Here is a 20,959-nt window from a genome sequence, read left to right on the forward strand (position 1 = left end):
GACAGGATATCTCAGGATTGCCACCGTAAGGGCTAAGTACTAAACACTGCTCGCTGAAATTAAACATTCTGGAAAAAACTTTAAAGATATAATTACTCACTATATTACTCAATCTATATTTTTGTGTAATTTCGGAACATTCGATATGCAGGCTATCCTTCAAGTTATGAACATATTCTCATAGAATTATTCTACAAGGTTTTTTTTTTCTTCTTTCAGCTCAAATATATACATAAAAGTCATCTGCATTTAAGTAACCAATCATGGTTTCCTGATTGTAATACAACAAAGAAGAGGTTTTTTATGTATAAAAAACACTGTAATGTGTTTGATGCATTTTCTATGTTTTTGCAACTCTAGTTGGTGTTGGCATCAGGAGATCATAGTTGCGAGGACTGGGCAGGAAAATAAATTTTATTAATTACACTGGCTTTACACTGGCTCATGTTGTTACACATGCTGTATTTTAATTAAATATTTACACATTATGAAATCATGAAACACAGAGACCGACATTGGTCAAATAACCAAGATTGTTGTTGCTCAAACAACAGAAAAAGCTTTTTACTGGTTAAAAGTTCGTACAATCAGCCCTTAGTTGGTGAAAAAAGAAATATATAGATCTTTGTGATTTTTTTTCCTCCCGCAAAATATCACGACAAATAATTTTCTGTTCCATAGGGCGATTTCAATTGGGAACTCACCTGTGTGTGAAAAAAAGTGCTATTATTCAAATATAATAGCATGGATATTTGAATGCATAATGCAAGGAATGATAAAATTGAAAAATAGTTTCGATGGCATTCAAATTTCTCAGGGGGAGCCACAGTTTTCATTAATTTTTTCAAGAAAAATGGGGTCCAAATAATTTTTTTGTTACTTTACTGGTCACCCCTTTCCATGTTGTGTGGCATATAATTAAAAGAAATTTTGTGATGTTCTAGGCTCCAATTTAGTAATCCCACACACTGAATTTGAGGGAATGATTTCAATTTTTTTTAGTCGCCATAATGACCTGGGATTTGTCAAGCCTTCAATAATATCATTTGTCCTGACATCAAAATTTATAACTGTACCAAGTGGCTTATTTTTGCCTTTATTTTATTTTTTTTGTGATAGCTAGTGCAATTTTCCACAGACCTTAACTAACTATAGTTTGCACACTTCACAGCATTTCTAAAAGTGGGTCTACATTAAACATGCTCTGGGCTCTTGCTAGCCAGGAAACATAGCATTGCTGGCTTTGGCTTTTCCTTTGCATTCACTTTCTCACAAGTAGTTTTGCGTCATATGCAATTTGCAAGGTGTAATGAATGTCCCTTTGATATACAGACATCAGGCAGATCGCCATGCACTATTGATTTATTGCTTGGCTTTTCATCTATTTCACATCACATGTGAGCACAGTAAATCACTCGATTACAATGCCCAAGCATGAATAGAGTGGATCCACCTTCACAAAGCAAGTCCTGAATGCATGTCAGTAGATTCAAAAGAATAATAGCATGTCTTTCAAAAAAAATAATAAAAGGAGAGGTTATGTTCATAACTTGCAATGATGCCTGTAAAATAATTATACTTTTCAGTTTTAATTCCTCTCATTCTAGTAGTGGGAGTTTTTAAGATTCAGTATTTAATTTATGCTTTATAATGATTAATTGACATTTTTTCTTATGTACCTCTCAATGTAATTCATGTTCAATTTTTTCCCCTCCAAGCAAGATTGATAGTTACAATGCCAGATGAGAACAGAATTTTCATATCAAAAACTCAGCGATTCACATTATTTTTAATTCAGAGAATCAACAAATGCTTCTGAAATGTTGTGCGTATTTAACAGTATCCCGGATCATGGCGGAAATCTTTCATTACACAAGGGGGGGAAAACAAAAAACCGTAATACTTGGCACACTTTCTAAACAGTACTTTCTTCACAATTGTTTACACCCACTGCTAATTTTCACAAGTATTCGTCTGTCTTAGCACGATTACAACAGCTTCCTCATAATTAGTTTGCATTTCTTTTTATAAATTAATTTCTTAGCACTAAACTCATTCTTTAAAAAAAAATCCTTACTTATACAAGCATCTAGAAGCAAACGAAAAATACATTAATTATAAGAGGACTTTTTGTATTAGATTAATTTCAAAAAATCATCTCTAAAAATAAAATATACATATTTGCACATTCTTAAATGTATATAGTGTTATTATGTCTCACTTGTTTATGTCCCATTTAAACATAAAACAATTTCAAGAAAAGCAACCATTGCTTGAAAAACACTACAGATAAAAAAAGTAAATGATAAAACCATGTCCCATTTTAAATTTTCACCTGAAAGCACCTCATCACAATTCTTCAATACATACACGAATATAAGATTAAAATTCACTTTGCTTTTAAATTTCATTTTATGAAAATTACAAGGGGGAAAAAAAGAGTATTTCATACACATTATGCCCAAAAAATAAACATTCCCAAAGTGTCTTGATTCAATGACATCACTTGAGCATGTGAAATTTAATTCAATTAAACAAACATAAAACGAAATTCATAGATGAAGAACACCAAAAAAGGCTTGGTTTTTCTTTTCCTTCTTGACGATAAATGGTCTCCCGACTTCAAACACCTAGCCATAATTTTCTCAAGATATAGAGTATGTGAAAAACAATTATGCAGTGAATGCCCGTGCTTAAATAGTTTCAGAAAAACTTTCGTTACACAGTGGATTTGACAACAATAACAACGAAATTATCTTCACGAACATGCCATAGAGACGATCTACATGGACAATTTGTATCATCACATCTTTTTCTTTTGTCTTAAATAATAAAAAAAGAAAAGAAAAACAAAACAAACACATAAAAAATATTTAAACAGCGGAACCGTTTATATACAGTTTCTGACCAGCATTTGGAACAGCAACAAGGTACACCATGGAATCATTCTTCTCCGGTTTTGTCAAGATCTTGTTTCCTGCTTGGATGTTGGCTTGAGAAATCGGAGGAGGAGGGCTCACTCTGATGGCTCGGAATGATTCTGAGGTATCCTGCTTCAGGACTCCAGTGGTGGCAGCAAACTTAACAATGCTTGTGTTTCCGGGAACAGTAGCAGATACCTCTTTACCATTTCGATCCACAATTTTAATGGCACTTTCATTATCCAGGGGTCTGGTTAATGCTTTTCTGGTGTTCTGGATTTGAACCATCGGGAAGTGGACTTTAGCAACTTCGGTTACGGCAGGTTTAACAGCAGTGTTCTGCTGGAGGGGAGGAGGAACACAGTGCAACACTGAACGCTGTTCGGGAGAGACATCGGCGTGCACCATGAGAGAAGCAGGTTTGGCCAGAAATGCTTCACATTGTGCTGATTCGTTATTCAGAAGAACTGCAAAGTGAAGAAATACAATAAGAAAAATGAGCTTGTAGAATTAAACAGTAAGTTAGTTAAATGGCCGAGAATCATTGTTACGAACAAAATATTTTTCTAAAGAGAAAAGTTACAGCTACGGTAGAACCTCTTTCACCCGGCCCTCCTTAAATTATTCCTTAAAGGACCTTCAAAATCCTCTTCCTTAATTGATGCCGTAAGTGATGTTATTATGTCGCTATAGCACAGCATGCGCATGGCTGTATTCATGCACACATGACTTTTTTTTACATCATACCATTCTGAAATAAGATTCCCCCACCCAGGGTTGGTAAAAAAACCCAAAAACCGGGTTTTTTTGGTTTAAACCAGTTTTTTTGTTTCAAATAGCATTAACATTAAAAACAATAAAATTTCTGAAAAATCATTGAAACCTCTAATAATTAATTAAAATAAAATGTTTATTAATGATAATTAACACTATTCCCATATTAATCAATAAATATTTCTTACATTTTAACAAAAACAAACTTTTGCAATTTAATTATTTTTTGCTTAACTCTCAATGGATTACTTCATGTTTGAAAATTATTTTGTTATTAATCATTTAATATAAAGATGTTTTTTCCAGTTACTTTCAGTATGCTTAATTAGGAAGCTATTTTGCAAAAACTATAATAAAAATTAGGTGAATATATAATGTATTTAATGAAGCATAAATAATGCAGATTAATTAGTAATGATTTACAATATACACGGTGATTATAACTAAGGTTCTGATTTCACAACACTGTTAAAAAAAGAACGATTGTCAGAATGACTTGAAAATTGACATGAATATTCCTGAAAAAATGTAATTTTATTTGGTAAAGGGGCAAAAATACTTAAAAATGTAAAATTAATGGCATCCAACATGTGGGAAATTTGATCACAGAATGGAAACGATAGCCAGCCATGGCAAAATAACTTAATTATAGCATTGCACAATTTCATAATTCATGGAAACATCACGAAAAACGAAGTAATTGAACAAATAACTACAACTTAAGAAATGTTTATGTTGTCCACCTTGTTCTGGCTATGAGATGAAAGCATAAAAATTCTTGTTCAACAACGAATCAGAGTATGTCATGGTTATGATGTGGATGTGATTGCAATTCAGCTTTATTAAATCAAACGCACCCCCCCCCCCCCACGTTAATATTCCTGAGGAACTTCTAACATATAGGGGATGTGCTAGAGATTGCAATTCACCAAAGTTTGCAATCTGACCACTGTTTATGACATTTTGAGGTACCCCCCCACAGCCAGAAGTTGCAAGGGTTAAGGTGCACCCTGTCAAAATGGGTCTTCAGCAGTTGCTTTGATGGTATTACAATGTGCATCTTGATAGAAGTTCTATCCACACACTGATGCTGTGGAAGTGCCAAAATGATGTGGTTGCACAAAATAGATTATACTGCTGGCCAAGTACCCAAGTACAGCATCATCTACTTGCGCATTTTGCACTTTTTCCCTTTTGCGAAAGAAACTTCCATTGCTTCAGGAGTATCCATGCAAATTTTCAAGTCATTCTGACCAGTAGTTCTTATTGAATAGTTTTGGAATCAAAACTTCAAATTATAATCACCCTGTATATAGCTGATTATTTTCGTAAATCTCTTATTATTATACAGTAGAACCTTGATTAACTGGGCTTATCATGAAAGTACACAAAAAAAACTGTTGAATATTAAGACTGGGTGATGTACAGTGTGAGATGTGCTATTTCTTATGGGAAAAAAAATGGAAATGTATGTGAGGTAATGTAACTACTAGTACACTAGTTTTTGTCTTTTAAGGACAGATGGTGTCTATTGGATTATAGAACCACCTGCCCCTAGCATGATAGTGTCACTACTGTTGCTGCTTCTTTGTGAAGGGAAAAAGAAACCCTGTGAGATAAATACACCACTGCATTTAGATGTGTGATGCAATCCTTATTCATGAATTTGCTAAAGATAGAGCATCAAAATGTAGCCAAAGGTTAGAAAATGTAAGACTGAGAAATTTTGGCTTTTGTATATAACTTTAAATAACTAAAGATACTTCATATGAAAAAAAAATATATATTCTGGCCACTTTTATGAGACTTTTTGAAAAAAACCCACTTATAAAATCTTATGTCATTTAAAGATATACCATCAGAATGTACCCCAAGGATATAAAATGTGGTAAAAATGAAAAATTTTGGCTAATAATGAACCAATATGATATTTTTCAAGGAAAAAAAATGATATTTAGGCAACTTTTATTTGATTTTTTTTTAAAAAACCACTTGGTTTTAACCATGGTTTAAACCGAACAACCCTGCCCCCACTCTTAAGCTTGCCTCTTATCATCCTTCTTTATTTGTTTCAGATGGATTACAATACATGGTATATTCCATAGATGTTTTGAGAGTCTTTGAAACTTTAAACCTGGTCAATTGAAAGAAACTGACCAAGAACTGAAAGAAAGGAGGCTTTTTTTAACCTTTTATTTGCCTCCACTATAGGAAGTCCATTGCGAAAGCAGCACTACATCTACATGGACCACAGTTGTTACTATGACCCGATTAGGACATTATGAACTGAGTACCGAAACTTTTGTCAACGAGAAATGGAAATGTACACCTTCTGATCTCCTACATAGGAGACATCCATATATGACATCCATATTAAATATATGACATCCATATTAAATATATGACATCCATATTAAATATATGACATCCATATTAAATATATGACATCCATATTAAATATATGAATCCATATTAAATATATGACATCCATACTTTTATGCGCATCTTTTTCTAAGCCACTTCGTTGGGCATTTTGTCTGTTGTGGCGTTGTATTTGTATAGTCTTGCAGATTGAAAACAATGACTTATAAGCAAAAAAATAAGTCTCATCTAACTTTGGCTTCAAAATGTACCAGAAACTACGAACGAAGAAAATAAGATAATGAGAACCAAAATCCTGATAACTGTAGAAAAGCTTTTCCCCCATGTTATGGAATAGTTCTGTTACATACTTTGTGAAAACAATAACATTATCCGTGATTATAACAAGCGATGACTACTGCATTTGACAGAGTTGATGTGTTATGGACCCTGAAAAAGGTATGGTCTTGACTATGTATGCCATAATAAAATTTGTATCTACTTAGATATTTGACTCTAAAAATTTGACTCTACGAAACTGCAACTTGACTCTACAAATCTACAAAACACACAACCTCTCTATTTTTATCGTATAATTAATTTATGTTTCCAAATAGCATTCACATAATGCAATATTTCTCTATGTGCCTAACAGATTCAAGATGCTGTACTTGCATAATTGATTTTTCATTGATTTTAATCTCCATCATTTTATCCAGATGTCCTATAATCCAGCCAACCCTCAGACTTGTTAGGCTGGATAAGAGGTTCCACTGTATTTGAGAATTTTCAGTTATCCTCATTGTTTCAATATGTTTGAAAACCCAATTTTTGGTTTCTGGATTATTTCTCAAAACCAGTGCCAATTAAATATCTTTCTTCCTACTTGAAGAAAGAGAGCCTACATCCTACTCATTCATAATGAGAAAATTGGATGAGGCATTACTCTAAAACATTCAATAAACTTCTGTACTGTTTCATCAGCTTTGTCCAGTGGAAGGTAAAAAAAAAACTGTGCTAGACAGAGGAGCCCATTTAAAGAATGTCTCTCCACACAGAGCAGGCAGACTCTTTTTTCTCCCCCAACACAATAATTATACAATACTAAAATTTGGGCATCTGTTACTTTTACATCAATTCAAAAGATACATGTATCTTCATATGCTGCCATAGCATCTCAAACATAAAACATACAGTCCTTATAAACTCATAAATGTGTTAGGGATGGACACACACACATACAACATTTTCTGGCCTGCATTGGTTTTTAGAAATTCCTAGATTATTTACTAGCTGTATGTGCAGTTTGGTAGTGGTAGACAGAGAGAATAATAGATCCTTGATGAAAGAAAGTTATACATGTAAATTTTTTATACGTGTGCTTTAACACTAGAACTACAGCATGGTCATTCTGACCCCCCCCCCCTTCAAACTTTGATCACCATTTGCAACTCTATTTTTCAAAATTTGAAAATTCCCTCCACTACTTTTCCTAATTTGTTGAAAGGAATCTTTTGAAGCCAAAACAAAAGTTTAAAGTCATTCCATTGATTCAGAAAAAACCCTTCTACCTAGAACTACCGAACATTTTGACTGCAGTTGAGAGAGAGAGAGAGAGATTTTGAAATTACTATTTATGCATTTTTTAGGAAATAAAATTATTCATTTTCACTTTTAAAACTAGGGTATAGAATTGTTCATGTTTCATAATATTTCAGACGTAAGCAAACACAAAGGGTGTTCCAAAAGATGGCTCATTTCTTAAAAGGTGTTATAAGTAGAATGCATTGAAATAATCTATTTTTTGTTTTACAAATATTTGGTGGAAAATAGAGCACAAAGTTGCCTGAAAGCCCTTGAGGGTGAAGTTAAGGAGGTGAATCACATTTTATTTTCATCCACACATTTTGCAGCCACAAAAGGATGCCAACTAAGTGGAATACAGATATACAGTGACCTTAGATGTATTTTATAGGACAGAACCACTGTTTTCCATATTATTTGGGCTCAATGTACAATTACATAAGTGACAAAATGGTTTACCTGTTGCAACAACGAGAAAACAAAAGTAACAAAATTGCAATGACAACACCTCATATTCGTTTTGCTAGTAAATAAAGTATTAGCTTCGAATGTAAAATATTCTTGACTGCTCCAGCTGGGATGGGGGGGGGGGGCGTAGGTGGCAGAACCCTAAAGCTTCAAGTCACTTGAGCCCCCAAGCATTTCTCTGAAGCATGTGCCCTCACTAATCCATAAACATGCAAAGGAATTCACATACCCTTCCTTGCATGCTTTATTGAATCCCTTACATGCCAGATGCATGATATCTCCAGTAACCCTGCCTTAGTTGTATTTGTATTACTGGAACCCCTGGGAAATCGAGTGAAACCCCACTCAATGGGAGATGTCACTCAGTTGTAGTGGAGCAACTTACATTCTGAAATTTAAAAATTAATGAACAATACGCAATATGAATTCGAAAAATTTCAACATAGTATTTTTCACAGAGTTCTGGCACATGTGCTCAAAAATTCCTGTGTGGTAATATTTCGAGACAGAAAACCCTAGTTCTTATGAAACTTGCTTTAATCTAAAAGAAATTCATATTTAGTTGTATCACGTATTTTTCCAATAGCAGTCACAAAAACCTCCAGTAGTTCTAGTGAAATGATTAAATAATTGTATTGTTGTTGCTCTCTGTGGCGAGACTTTTTAACAGGGAGATCAGCTTGCATTTGTGCCTCAAACTTGGAAAAACCACAGAAAACCAACTTCAGCTGACCACCACCATGGCGACAGCGGAATCTGAACCCGGATCCTCACGATGCGAGCCCATCACTATGACCATTCGAACACGACAGCGGCCATGATCTGGTTAGGAGGTAGTTCTAGTGTTAAATGTATGGAGACAATTTGTAATTAAAAAACAGAATCAGGTATAATGTGGAAAAGCCTGGTTTTTGAATCATAGTACCGTAATTTCACACAACTATGGTCCAAACACCCGTGATAACTAAATCATTGATAATCAAAATGCTAACATCTAGTGAACCATTTAATTACTAAAGCAAAGATCATAGATAGTGTAACATGGAGATGTGGTTGGGACGTTCTCTTTTCGATACTTTCCCGCAAATCAGCTGTTTGTTGGGTTATATTTTTCACGTTATCTTCTCTGCTACAAGTTACTACAACAAGCTGTTTTGTACTATTTATGTTCCGCATTACAGGTAATTTAGTATTTACATATGCTTAATAAACATTTTTACTGTTGTGTACGTAGAAAAATAATTGTAGGAAAAATAATAGGAAATTGTACTTTGCTCTCAACTATGGTCCAACCATTTTTATGGACCACAAGCTGTTACCTGCAGCATCACTTGCATGGATTTGGTAATCTGGAAATTACTTGTTAATGATTCCTCCATGTAACATTTGAACCCCTCATGCCCACCTAGGAAGATGAATTTCCAGAAATCCAGTCTTAGTGGGTATTTACATTATGAAATACAATATTGACTAAATTTCATATTTATGGCTTCAGCGATTTCGGCTAAGTGATGATTGATCCATATAACCTTTGAACCCCTCTCCACAAGGGGGCTGAATTTTGAAAAACCCTTCTCAGCGAATCTCTACATTACAATACGAAATTACTGACCAAATGAATACGACCCTGCCCTTATTGGATCCCCTTTGAGGTCGAATTTAGAAAAACCCTCTCATAGTTATGAAACAAAACTTCTAACCAAATTTAATGATGAGCTTCGGCCATTTTCGCTTGGCGTGATTTCTCTATGAATGCCCTCCCCCCTTTGACCCCTCTTAAGCCCCGTTCATATGTGCAAATATTGCTGTAGGATTGGGAGTGCTAGCACCCGCTTAACGGCTTTTTCCCTTCGTAAGAAAAGAAATTGAGAGCAGTCATTGGTGAAAATTCTTGAAGCAGGTTTTAAACCAGCTTTTTCTATTTCCCATGTGAACGATGCTATGGGGATCGAATTTAGAAAATCCCCTTCTTTATCTTCTTCTAGCAAAGATAAGATGGATATATGATATAGTTGAAGTAGATTCTCTCAACTCAGCTTCATAAGCCATTTATAACACGAAATATATGATGGACTATAGTTGAGGCTTCATAACACTGGTCCAAAATTTAATTTTTTTTAAAAATTCATATTTCATCTACCTAAGAAATTTAAAAAAAGTTTAATATTAATGCTTGATCTTTCTGTAAACAATATCAGCAAAAAACATTTTTTTGAATAGCTTGAATACAGAAGTTATGATGATTAATCTAGAAAATAGTGTTATTTTGGACCATAGTTGTGTGAAATTACAGTACTCAAAGGATATTGTTTGGATGAGTGATAATTTTAAATGGGGGTTGTGGTCTCAAGATGAATCTTTTCTTTTAAATTGCACACTGCAACTGCCAGAACTCATCACACTGAGAGGTACTACAAAACTCTCAGCGAGAAACATGAAAAAAATTGTAGAATTTTGCTGTTCAAAATCAGCTATAAACTGTAGGTTTCAATCTAATAAGCCCTTGTGGGCAGGAAATGCTATAGTATGGCATCTGATCACACAAAGAATGCATTAGTAGAGAGTAGATTCTCATTTCTAGTTATGCTGCCTCGATTTTTTTTCTCTATGATTTTTCCCGCATGGAAACATTTTCAAAAATTGTAACAGTTTATCTGCAGATACATGTCATTTCAAAACTGTAACACTCTTCCCCCTCCCTCCCCCCCGTCATATTACCAGCTAAATGCAGCTGCAACTGAAACCACTTCCACAATACAACAAATGTATTGATTGGTGGAGATAGATTTCTCAGATGCATCTCCATAAAACAATTACTTCTGCTTTTAATAGGCTCAGTGATATTGATCATGATTCTCTGATGAAATTAGAAGCAGAAAGAAAAGCCACCATATAACTGTATGACAGGACACTTACCCTTCTGCAGAATACTGCTGTTACCTTGACATTTGTTCACTGGTTTCACTGGTACAGAGCAAGCAGCCTGCATAATCACTGTGGGAGGAGATGTGGAGATTTTATTCGGAAATGACTTGACGCCAGGGGTAGCCAATCGCAAACCATCCTCAGGATGGATTACTGATGGTGTCATTTCTGGCGACTTTGTGATGCACTCTTCGGAATGCTTTCTCTTCAGACCAGAGGTGGGTGTAGCATGGTGTTGCTGAGCTGGCAAAGTTTCCGGTGATTGGGACTCCACCTTGAAATGATTAATACATTTACCAAAGTATTTTGGATTTAGAGCTTGGCTCTTTGGTCCACCGTTGATTAGATCTTCTGACGAACCATTGGGAATTTCGCTGCATATTTGAATCTCTGGGGAGCCCCTCTTGAGTTTTGTGCACTTTCGAACAACCGGAACATTGAGTTCTCTAGAGCTCTCAGAGCCCATGCTTTTCCCAGCTGCACACAGAGCCTTTAACAACAAGAATAAAATAAACTAGTAAAAGGGCAACATGAGTTTTAACGAGTCATTAAAAAGAAGAGAAAAAACACACACACATACCATAAGCTTCTCACTTGCGGACCAGCCAGCTTGTTCAGTAGCTTTTGTTTCATTTTTAACCGTTGTAGTAGTAACAGAGTTGCTCGTTTGTAATGCTGCCTTCTGATTTTCCCGATAATTATTATCATTGTCAGTTGTACAATACCTGTTAAGACCATCTCCTCCTGTGGAAGTGACAACACGGGAGAAGAAGAGCAAAGCTGCATCATCACCCTCATCACTGTGAGTAGGAATATTTTTCTTGTCAACTGTGAGAACAAAGCAATTTTTCAGTCACATAATAAGATCACTAAGGTTGAATAACTTGAAAGAGTTGTAATAAATTTCACAAAAAAATGCAAATCAAACAAACACAACTGTTACCGAATGTTCTAGTTCTGCATTGAAAACTTTGTACATGCAAAACAATTTTAGTAGTAATTCGTATAAAGCGAAAAAAACTTTAGACTTTCTATGTTTGATGGTAATTTGATCAAATAGTGTTTTTATAGTCAATCTTCAGAAGGTTTTAGGTTCCAACCTTGCAACTTACTTAAAAATCTGGCAAACATACTTTTACACATGTCAATTTCTTTTTTAAATAAAAATACAAAGGCCTTAACAGGCAAATTGTCCAATGATGTGGCTGAAAAATTAGCAACAGCAATCCAATATAAAAGAATGTACAGTGAAATCTATTTTGTGGACACTGGTAGGACAAAAAAATATCCATGAAAGAGGGGGTAACAGTTAATCAAGGGTTTGAAATACATGCTTTTTTATTATACAAGGGAAAATTATTATTTGGCCAGAAAAATAGGAGTGACAGCATCTTAGAGGGTTTTTACTGTATCACCAAAAAAATAACAATAATAATATAAGGTATATATACAGTATATATGCCGCCCATAAAAAAGATTATTGGTTGTCTTATCTAAGTATGGATAGCTTCTCGATTTATCCGCCTTCATCGTACTCCTTTTTAAACGAATCACTAGTATTAGAATTCACTACCCCCTTATAAAGGGCATTTTAATTTCTGAATTAATTCTTGGGGTGCTCAAACCGGTGTTAATAAATACCGCAGGTGCTCGGCACCGCACTTGGTTCCAGGATGTAAGGGCTATGACGGCAATCTTTGATTGAAAGGATTCATTGCTTATGAGTGCCCTTTTACTGATTCTAAGCATAAGACAGTGCTCAGGATTCAAAAAAGATCGAAGACTTCACAGCGTTATGTCATATTAGACACCAAATAGAAATTTAACTGCAATTGATAGATACCGCTCATTTGTTTCAATATTTGCCATACTACTACTACTCAACCGTACATACACGTCGTATTCCTCTGCTTCGCAAACACATTCCGCTGCAGAATTTCTAACAGTAAATGTCGCGTAATGTATGTTCTGAGTGTATCTGTCCCCCCACCCATCATCTGTATTCATATGTTACATACAAATACAAATACAATGCCACAACAGGCAAAATGCCCAACGAAGAGGCTGAGAAAAAGATGCCCATAACAAATATGGATGTCATATATTTCAAAAATACAGCAACCCAATTAAAAACACAATCACAAAAATTATAAACAATTTATACACATGATGAAATATTATATACAATGCCCTTAAAGAATATTATGGTTGTCTTATTCTAAGGACGGATTGATTTACCCCAGCATGTTTATCGTATTTCTTTTTAAACATGTCAATTGTGTTAGAATTTTATTCTCATATGATATTATTATATATAGTATTATTATATAGTAAAAGAGTATGATCTAGTCTCTATTGGAGTTTGGTTAGGGATTATACGATGGCGTGCTTCAATATATGAGATAAGGACCTTGATCTTCTGGATCTCTTTTTCTTCATTCCATTTCGGACATTTCCTGTCAAATGCAGGGTGATTGCCACCACAATTGAATGATGTTGAAGTGCAGTTGTCCGAATTGTGGGCCCTCTCACCGCACTTTGCGCAGGTGGGTTGACTACGGCACGCCATTCGTGAGTGACCGAATTTTTGGCAGTTGAAGCATCTGACAGGGTTAGGTACGTATGGCCGGATATGGAGGTTATAATAACCGATTTTGACATCTTTCGGCAATGTTGGGGATGAAAATGTCAGAATTATATTTCGTGATGGAGCTAGATTGCCATCTTTGCGGCTCATGATATGTTTGGCAGATGTTACGCCTTGAGACGCTAGCTCCTGGGTTAGTTCATCTTCATCCATGTTAATTAAGTTAGGGTCTGAGATGACGCCACGTGAATAATTCAGCGTGGGATGTATTTTGACTGTTATGGGAATGTCTCCAAGAAATGTGAGCTTTTGAATGAGTTCGGCTTGTCTGGGAGTGTTGGTTTTGATGAGAAGGTCTCCTGAACGAAGAGCCTTCACTGATTTTAAAGTTCCAACTGCACCATAGAGAGCTTTATCTATCAAGAATGGTGATACTTTTGACAGCTGTTTATCGTTATCAGAACTGTGCAAGAAGAAGAATGAGACCATAGATAGATTTGAAGAAGCGGTTTCTGTGACAACTGTTTCACTAAGTGCAGTTCTTTGACGTTTTGGTGCATTTTTTGTTTTCCCCATATTTGAATGGGTATTGTTCCACTCTCACCCACCATGGAGCCCTATGAGGGGACGCGCCCACGTAACCGGTGAACGTTAGTAGCAACGTCAGGTTAGGTGAGAGCTATACACCACCGAAACAGGCGAGCAGACGGGTTCAAGATCCAAGATTGTCGTGAAGCAGCACCAACAAACCTCAATGACGTCCGGCAGGCCCAGCCCCTCTACCTGCCCAGTAGTGTAACCCCTTCAGCCACCGAGGCGACCACAGCCGATTGACCTGGACGGGGCTAATCCAAGCCTCCCATTTTGGCTGAATCCGAGGCCAAAGCTAGCGCATCAGGCTAACCAGGATCCCCATCTCCAGCCTTACGGGTCTCCACGCAGGTAGACAGCGTCCCGGATGGAGCATATGCTAGAAGCAATGCCCCACCGGGAGGACCCCTCCCCGCCTGAGCGGGGCCCACAATGAGGGGTTAACACAAAAGACATAAACATGTACAGGACAAAACGAGACGCAAGACATGTACTGCATGTGTAGAAAAAAACATGTAATTTGGGCTATTGAAGGTGAAGTATATGAGCACAAAAAGCGATGACAATGACGTGTGATAGATTTGGCGTTACCCAGAGTGCACCACGAGGAGGCCTATCACATTACACCCCTTCACATGGGTGATGATGTCAGTCTTTCCACCATGACCGATGTTTATGCCCATAACAGAACTTGTACAAAAACAAAAAGTCAGCCTTTTTCTGGAACATTTGATGAAAGGAAATTTATCGAGGAATAAGTATCTTTCACATTTTTTTTTTTGCTTATCAGTAGTTACGTTTTGTTATCGCACGTACATAACAAAAGAGAAAAATTTGACCACGTGCGCGGCACTATAATCTTTAATTATTATCAAAGACTATTGGCTGCAAGCTATTTCCCTACATGATAAGGCGAACAACTTTTCTTGTTACCATCAGAGGGTTTGTAAAACTTCCTTAAAAAGGGAATTTCCCCATTTACGACGTGTGACGTCACTTCTTAAAGAAAAAAAAAAGAAAAAAACAGAGGCAAAACACTTTTTGCCCCACAAGAAATTCCTTAGGGATTATTTTCAGAAGTGGGGATTCTTAAATGAATGAAGTAGGGAATTTTAAGAGAAAATTAGGGATTTTTTGTGATTTTTTAAAAATTTGGGAGATTTAAGAACTTTTCGTGAGGTTGAGAGATGAAGCTAAAATTTGGGAGACTTGGCAGCTATGCTATAGCATAATTATTTTATAAGCATAAATTGCATTTTGTATCTTAATACTTTTTAGGAGTGTATTGTATTTTTTATATAGTCAAACCTCATTAGTATGTCACACGTGTAAAACGTAATTCCGCTTACGGGTCACTTTTTTGGAAATCCCAATGTCCTATACAGGGGGTTCTAATGTTATTAAACTCTTGATAATGCATCACCCCACTCTGCTTAAGAAGTCACTTTTTGTGAAAGCACTCATTCAAAAATTGCCATTCAAACTGAACTTTGAAGCACTTTGTACAATACACATGATAAATTCAACGTTCACTCTTATCATGCCAAAGACCTACCTAGCATTTTGAAAGCAGAAGCTACTGAAGCCCCTTCCATTTTACTTCAGGCTTATTGACCGATTCTTTCAACATTGATTTTTTTCTTTCCTTGGCAAGCTGTGGTTCTTGGTCAGCTTTCGCTGAGAAAAAGTGTCCATGGCAGAAATCGGCCATAGTTTGTTTGTTTTTTAGAGTGTTTTTCAATGTTTTTTTTTATGTTTAGTTTAAGACGATCAATATTTTTGTTGGCTTTTTGACATTTTAAACAAATATTAACTGATTGATTGCCGAGCACCTATAATAACCCTGTGTTCACCCTACTGTCAGAATGTTCTCCAAATTAAAATGAGTTCGTTCATCTTTAAAGTCAAAGCAGTGTATAGTAAAGGAATATGAAAAATCAACATAGTAAGAAAATTTGTATCGATTTGTTAACGATTCTCTTTCTCTTATCTTTATAAGTGTTGTTTATTTTGCTTCTAGCTTTAGCATTAGTATGCCTCAACCTTGATTAGTGTAGTGTAGGGGGTTGCGACGGGAGGTTTCGCAAGACTGGGAGGATAGTAGCCAATAGTTTCAAGTGTAAGGGTTGTTTGGAGAGGGTAAGATTGCAGTTCAAGGTCAAAGCATTACAGGAGAGAGGGTTTTGGAGGCCCTGGGTATAACAGGACCAGCTTTTGTCAAAGAAGCAATCTCTACAAACAACGGTTTAGAGGGAGAAATGGGTGGTTGAGGATGAGGTGGATAGGAGTGTAATGATTGGCGATTCTATGGTTAGGGAACTGGGGAACATAGTATGTAAGGATTTTCAGGGTTTTGAGAACTGTTGTTTTCTGGGGGGGGGGGAAGAAGATTAGCAACGTTCGAGACTTTTTCCATCATCGAAAGTTCCCTGGGCGGGTACCCCCATGGGTGGGAATGAATAGGTAGGAGCAAATATATTAGTGAATCTGTCAGAGTACAGGGACTTACCATTATCTGCTCAGGAGGTAGGTTCAGATGTGGCAGTGACTCCAGTACTGCCAAGGGATTCACTGATAAGAGGCTTCATTGGATAAGATTTACTTAAATAGGGAGGGATCTGGGAGGTTTACAATAGGCTTAGGTCAGGTTTTTTACTTCCAGACCACGCAGATGGGAATGTGGGTTAGTTATAATAGTAACAGTATAGATGGACAATCACCCAGCTCTGAAATGGATGGCTTCTTGATTGACACTAAATCACAGGGCAAATTAAAAAGTGTGCTAATAAATGCCAGGAGCTTGGGTACTAAGAAAGATTTTTTAGAAGCTATGATAGCTGTGGAGGGCCTTAACCTTGTTATTACAGAATCTTGAGCAAAAAATGGGGCTGAATCTTTCTGACACATTCCTTTGTCCCACACTAAGATACATTTTTAAAAAATAGATCAGATCAGAAAAGGGGCGGAGCCTTAATTTATGTGAAATCATGTTTGAAGACTAAAGAGTATAATGAGCAGAGAAGATATATTGAAACTACATGGATTGAGCTTAAAAACAAAAAGTGTCATAAGCTTATTGTAGGAGTCAGGGCCATAACTAGGATTTTAGCTGCCCGGCGCAAACACTATTTTGCAGCCCAACAACTTTAAAATTTGATAATTTTATAATGGTGTTCTTTGTTCCCATCTAAAATTGCCCCCCCCCCAAATTTTGCCACCTGAAGCTGTTGTCCCCCCTCTAGTTACGGCCCTGGTAGAAGTTTCATATCCTCCAAACCTCATAAAGAAATTTCATACATGTGTAAACATAAAAGAGTAGTAAAATTAGGGAATTTCAATTATCCTGGTATCGATTGGGAAAACCTATCAGCTAGGGATCAATATGAGATTTTGTTAAGTTGGTGCTCCACAATTTCTTGTATCAGCAGGTATCAGAAGCTACTAGGAGCACTTCTATTTTGTACTTGATTCTCACTAGTTTGGAGGATCTTGTTGAACATGTTTCGGTTGGAGACAACTTTTCTTCTAGTGATCATCAGGTTATTAACTTTTTTTTGTAACATCTTTTCCATGGATTAACCGACAATCAAAGAATGGTTTCTTGTTTTCCAAGAACTAACTTTGAACTTTTGAAGGAAAGGTTAGGGTTAATTTTCAAAGGCCCATTGGTATCAGTGGGAAAAATTCAGAACAAAAATCTCCTCTGTCTTTCACAATGTCATACCCATTGTTCATGAAAAGCAGGTTTGTTCATCACAGCACCTCAAGCAACATGCGTAATCTTTATTTTGAACAAAGAAGGGCATTCAGAGAATATGAAAGTGGAAAAGACGACTTTTCATCACATTTACAGAAAAAATAAGGACATTGAAGAAAGTGATAAGGGATAGTAAAAGGGAAGTTGAATCTAGCTTGGCAGATAACATTGGCTCTGACCCAAAATAATTTTTCAGTTACATCACAAATGGATGTAAGGGGACTGTTGGCTCCCTGTCAATAGGAGGGTCAAGGGTAGAGAGCAATGTAGGCATGTGTAGTGCTTTCAATGACTTTTTTGCACCAGTCTTTAATAGTGAAGGCGATATACAAAATATCGGTGTGGCATGGGATCACAAAGTTCTCAACAAAATTCAAGTGGAAGTCCTAGAACTTCTAAAAAATGTATGTGCAAGCAAAGCAACAGGACCAGATGATATCTATCCCAGGGTCCTCAGGGAATGTGATAATGAATTGTTGGGGCCAGCCACACAGATTTACAGGAGTAGTGTTCCTGATGGTATCGTCCCAAGGGATTTGGAAGCTTGCTAATGTGGTTCCGATATTTTAAAAAAATCTAGTAGAGAAGCCGTGTCCAATTATCTTCCAGTGAGTTTGATAAGCTCCCTCTCTGAAATTTTGGAAATTATTATCAAAAGGCAATTGGTGAAGTGGATAGACGAGAATAATGTATTATCCAATAATCAGCATGGGTTCAGATAAGGATGTTATGTGTAACCAACTTCCTTTGCTTCTATGTGTGTAATGTCTTGAAGCATTTACACAAGGGGGATCAACTAGCTGAATTGGATAGAATCATAGTTAAGAGATAGGTCACAATGGGTTACAGTGAACGGGGAACTTTCTGATTGGACAGATGTCACAAATGCAGTCCCTCAAGGAAGTATCCTTGTGGCCCCATACTTTTAAATTTTTATCAATAAACTCGATCAAGGTATCGATGGGATTGTTAGCTAATGCGGGGAAGGGGGGGGGGGAGGTAGTCGGGAATCAAGGTGGTAGGGAGTTGCTTCAGACCAGCTAAACTGGATTGCAGTGTGGGCAAATGAATGGAGTATGTCTTTTAGCATTGACATTGACAAGTGTATGGTCACTCATTTTTCTTCGAACAACCCACATTTCACTTACTAGTTGAATGGTGTCATTATTCCGGATGCAACTAGAATCAGAGATCTGGGTATTATTATTATTGATGAGCGGCTTAGGTTTTCTGAATATTGTTCAGCTGTGGTAAAAAAATCAAGTAGAATGCTCGGTTTCATTCTCAAAAGGTCTCTTCGCATTCTCCTAAAGTGATCCTTCCACTTTTCCGGGTTTAGTTTGTCCTGGATTGGAATATGCCATCAGGTTTTGGAGACCATACCTACAGAGGGACACAGACTTAGTCAAGGGGATGCAGAGAAGAGCCATGAATGCTCATTTACATTGGATGAGCACAAAAGTCTGGGTTATGATTGAAGTGTTTAAAATTCTCAACAGGATGGATAAAATGAACCATGAGTTATTAATACATAGTCAATTAACTGCTTTGACAAGGGGACACCAAAGGGTTGTGAATAAACAGAATAGCTTTAGAATAGCAGGGGTCGTGCATTCTAACACAATTAACACATTTGTAACTGTGAAATTGTCATCAATTAAAAAGAAATATGATAAACATATCGGTAATAAATAAATCGAGAAGATATCCATACTTAGATGAGACAACCATAATTTTTTATGGGCAATATATTTATATTTTATTATAATATTGGATTTTATTGCTCTTATTGGGTTGTTGTATTTTTGATAAAGTTCAGATATATATTCTCGGCATCCATATTTTTTATGGACTTTTTTCAGCCATCTCGTTAGGCATTTTGTCTGTTGTGGTATTTGTGTTTGTTTACATTCATATATTTGGATGGTTTTGACCACTGTTCATACAGGGTAGTATTCAGGTGATGCAATGTCATTTTCATGTAAATAAGGAAGGTGGAGAAGGAAGAGAGAAAAAAAAATAAACAGGGGCAGCATAAAACAGCCAACTGAATGTTTCTTTTTTTCATTTTTGAAGTTTTTTTATGTTCGGCAATAATTGAAATCCGGTAATATGAATTCATAATCTGCAAGCCCCGTAAACGATGTGAAACCCGGCATTACCTGGCTGAATTCGGAAAGTTGGCAGGTCTGCAGTGGTCATTTCATGCCCAAAGAGCTAATCGGACCAGGACTAGAGTTTAAAGCAGAAATTTTTCAGTTGAATATTCGTAATATTCATGTACAGTTAAGTATTAGTAGTTCAGAGCAGATTCACATATTGCTTTTTTTCCATATCTCTTACTGAGAAGTACATCAACCACTTGAATGTGGGGGACATCCTGTCAATGCATCAATATGCCACAAAGCAGAATATGCAAAAAACAGTACATTGCAGAACAATCTCGGGAAGAGTTTTAAGAAAAGTTTAGAAAATCCTATTGTGGGAATTTTTACCACAGAACATTTCTGTTTAGCTGAGAGCTTGTTGAAGAACAACACAAAACATTCAGCTTTGCACTCAATATGCTATTCAGTTATTCTAGGTGCTACCTCTCTTCCACTGGCAGAAGTGGCACCTCCATATCAAAAAATATTGACCAGGACTGCAGTGTCAAATCTATGAAATCTCCAAATATTCTTTTGTACAGCAGGCTTATCGATTTGGGCTACCATGCACATGTTTGATGATATTGATTCTTCTAAAGTAAAAGCTATTTTTTACTTGGTTTTTTTTTTTTTTTTTGGAAAAGTGATTTCACTTTTCTAAGACAGAAATTGTCTTATAAAGTGACTTTACACAAAGGCACATATACATTAGCACACGGATCATGTAATGTAAGCATTCCCTATTGGTTGTTCAGTAATTTGTACGGTGTTGTGAACATGCCGTTTGAACTGGACCCATTTGAAATCGGTTTTTCAACAAACACAAAGGAAGTTTGTGTACCCA

The 20,959-nt window shown here is 36.3% G+C and overlaps 1 protein-coding gene across 1 annotated transcript in view; it reads right to left on the reverse strand.

Moving 5' to 3' along the window:
- Positions 1–216: 216 nt before the first annotated feature.
- Positions 217–20,959, reverse strand: part of LOC149077664 (uncharacterized) — a 35,411-nt gene continuing 14,668 nt past the window's right edge. Inside the window, exons 6-8 of the mRNA XM_089245227.1 lie at positions 11,614–11,861; positions 11,025–11,523; positions 217–3,388 (exon numbers count right to left, since the gene is read on the reverse strand). Coding sequence (XP_089101353.1) covers positions 2,874–3,388; positions 11,025–11,523; positions 11,614–11,861 — 1,262 coding nt within the window. The 3' untranslated portion in view covers positions 217–2,873. The remainder of the gene's footprint in view (positions 3,389–11,024; positions 11,524–11,613; positions 11,862–20,959) is intronic.

This window comes from Pholcus phalangioides, unplaced genomic scaffold, assembly GCF_987345545.1.
Source record: "Pholcus phalangioides strain wild (caught in Gottingen) unplaced genomic scaffold, Ppha-v1.0 ptg000015l_1, whole genome shotgun sequence".
Taxonomy (NCBI): Eukaryota; Metazoa; Arthropoda; class Arachnida; order Araneae; family Pholcidae; genus Pholcus; species Pholcus phalangioides.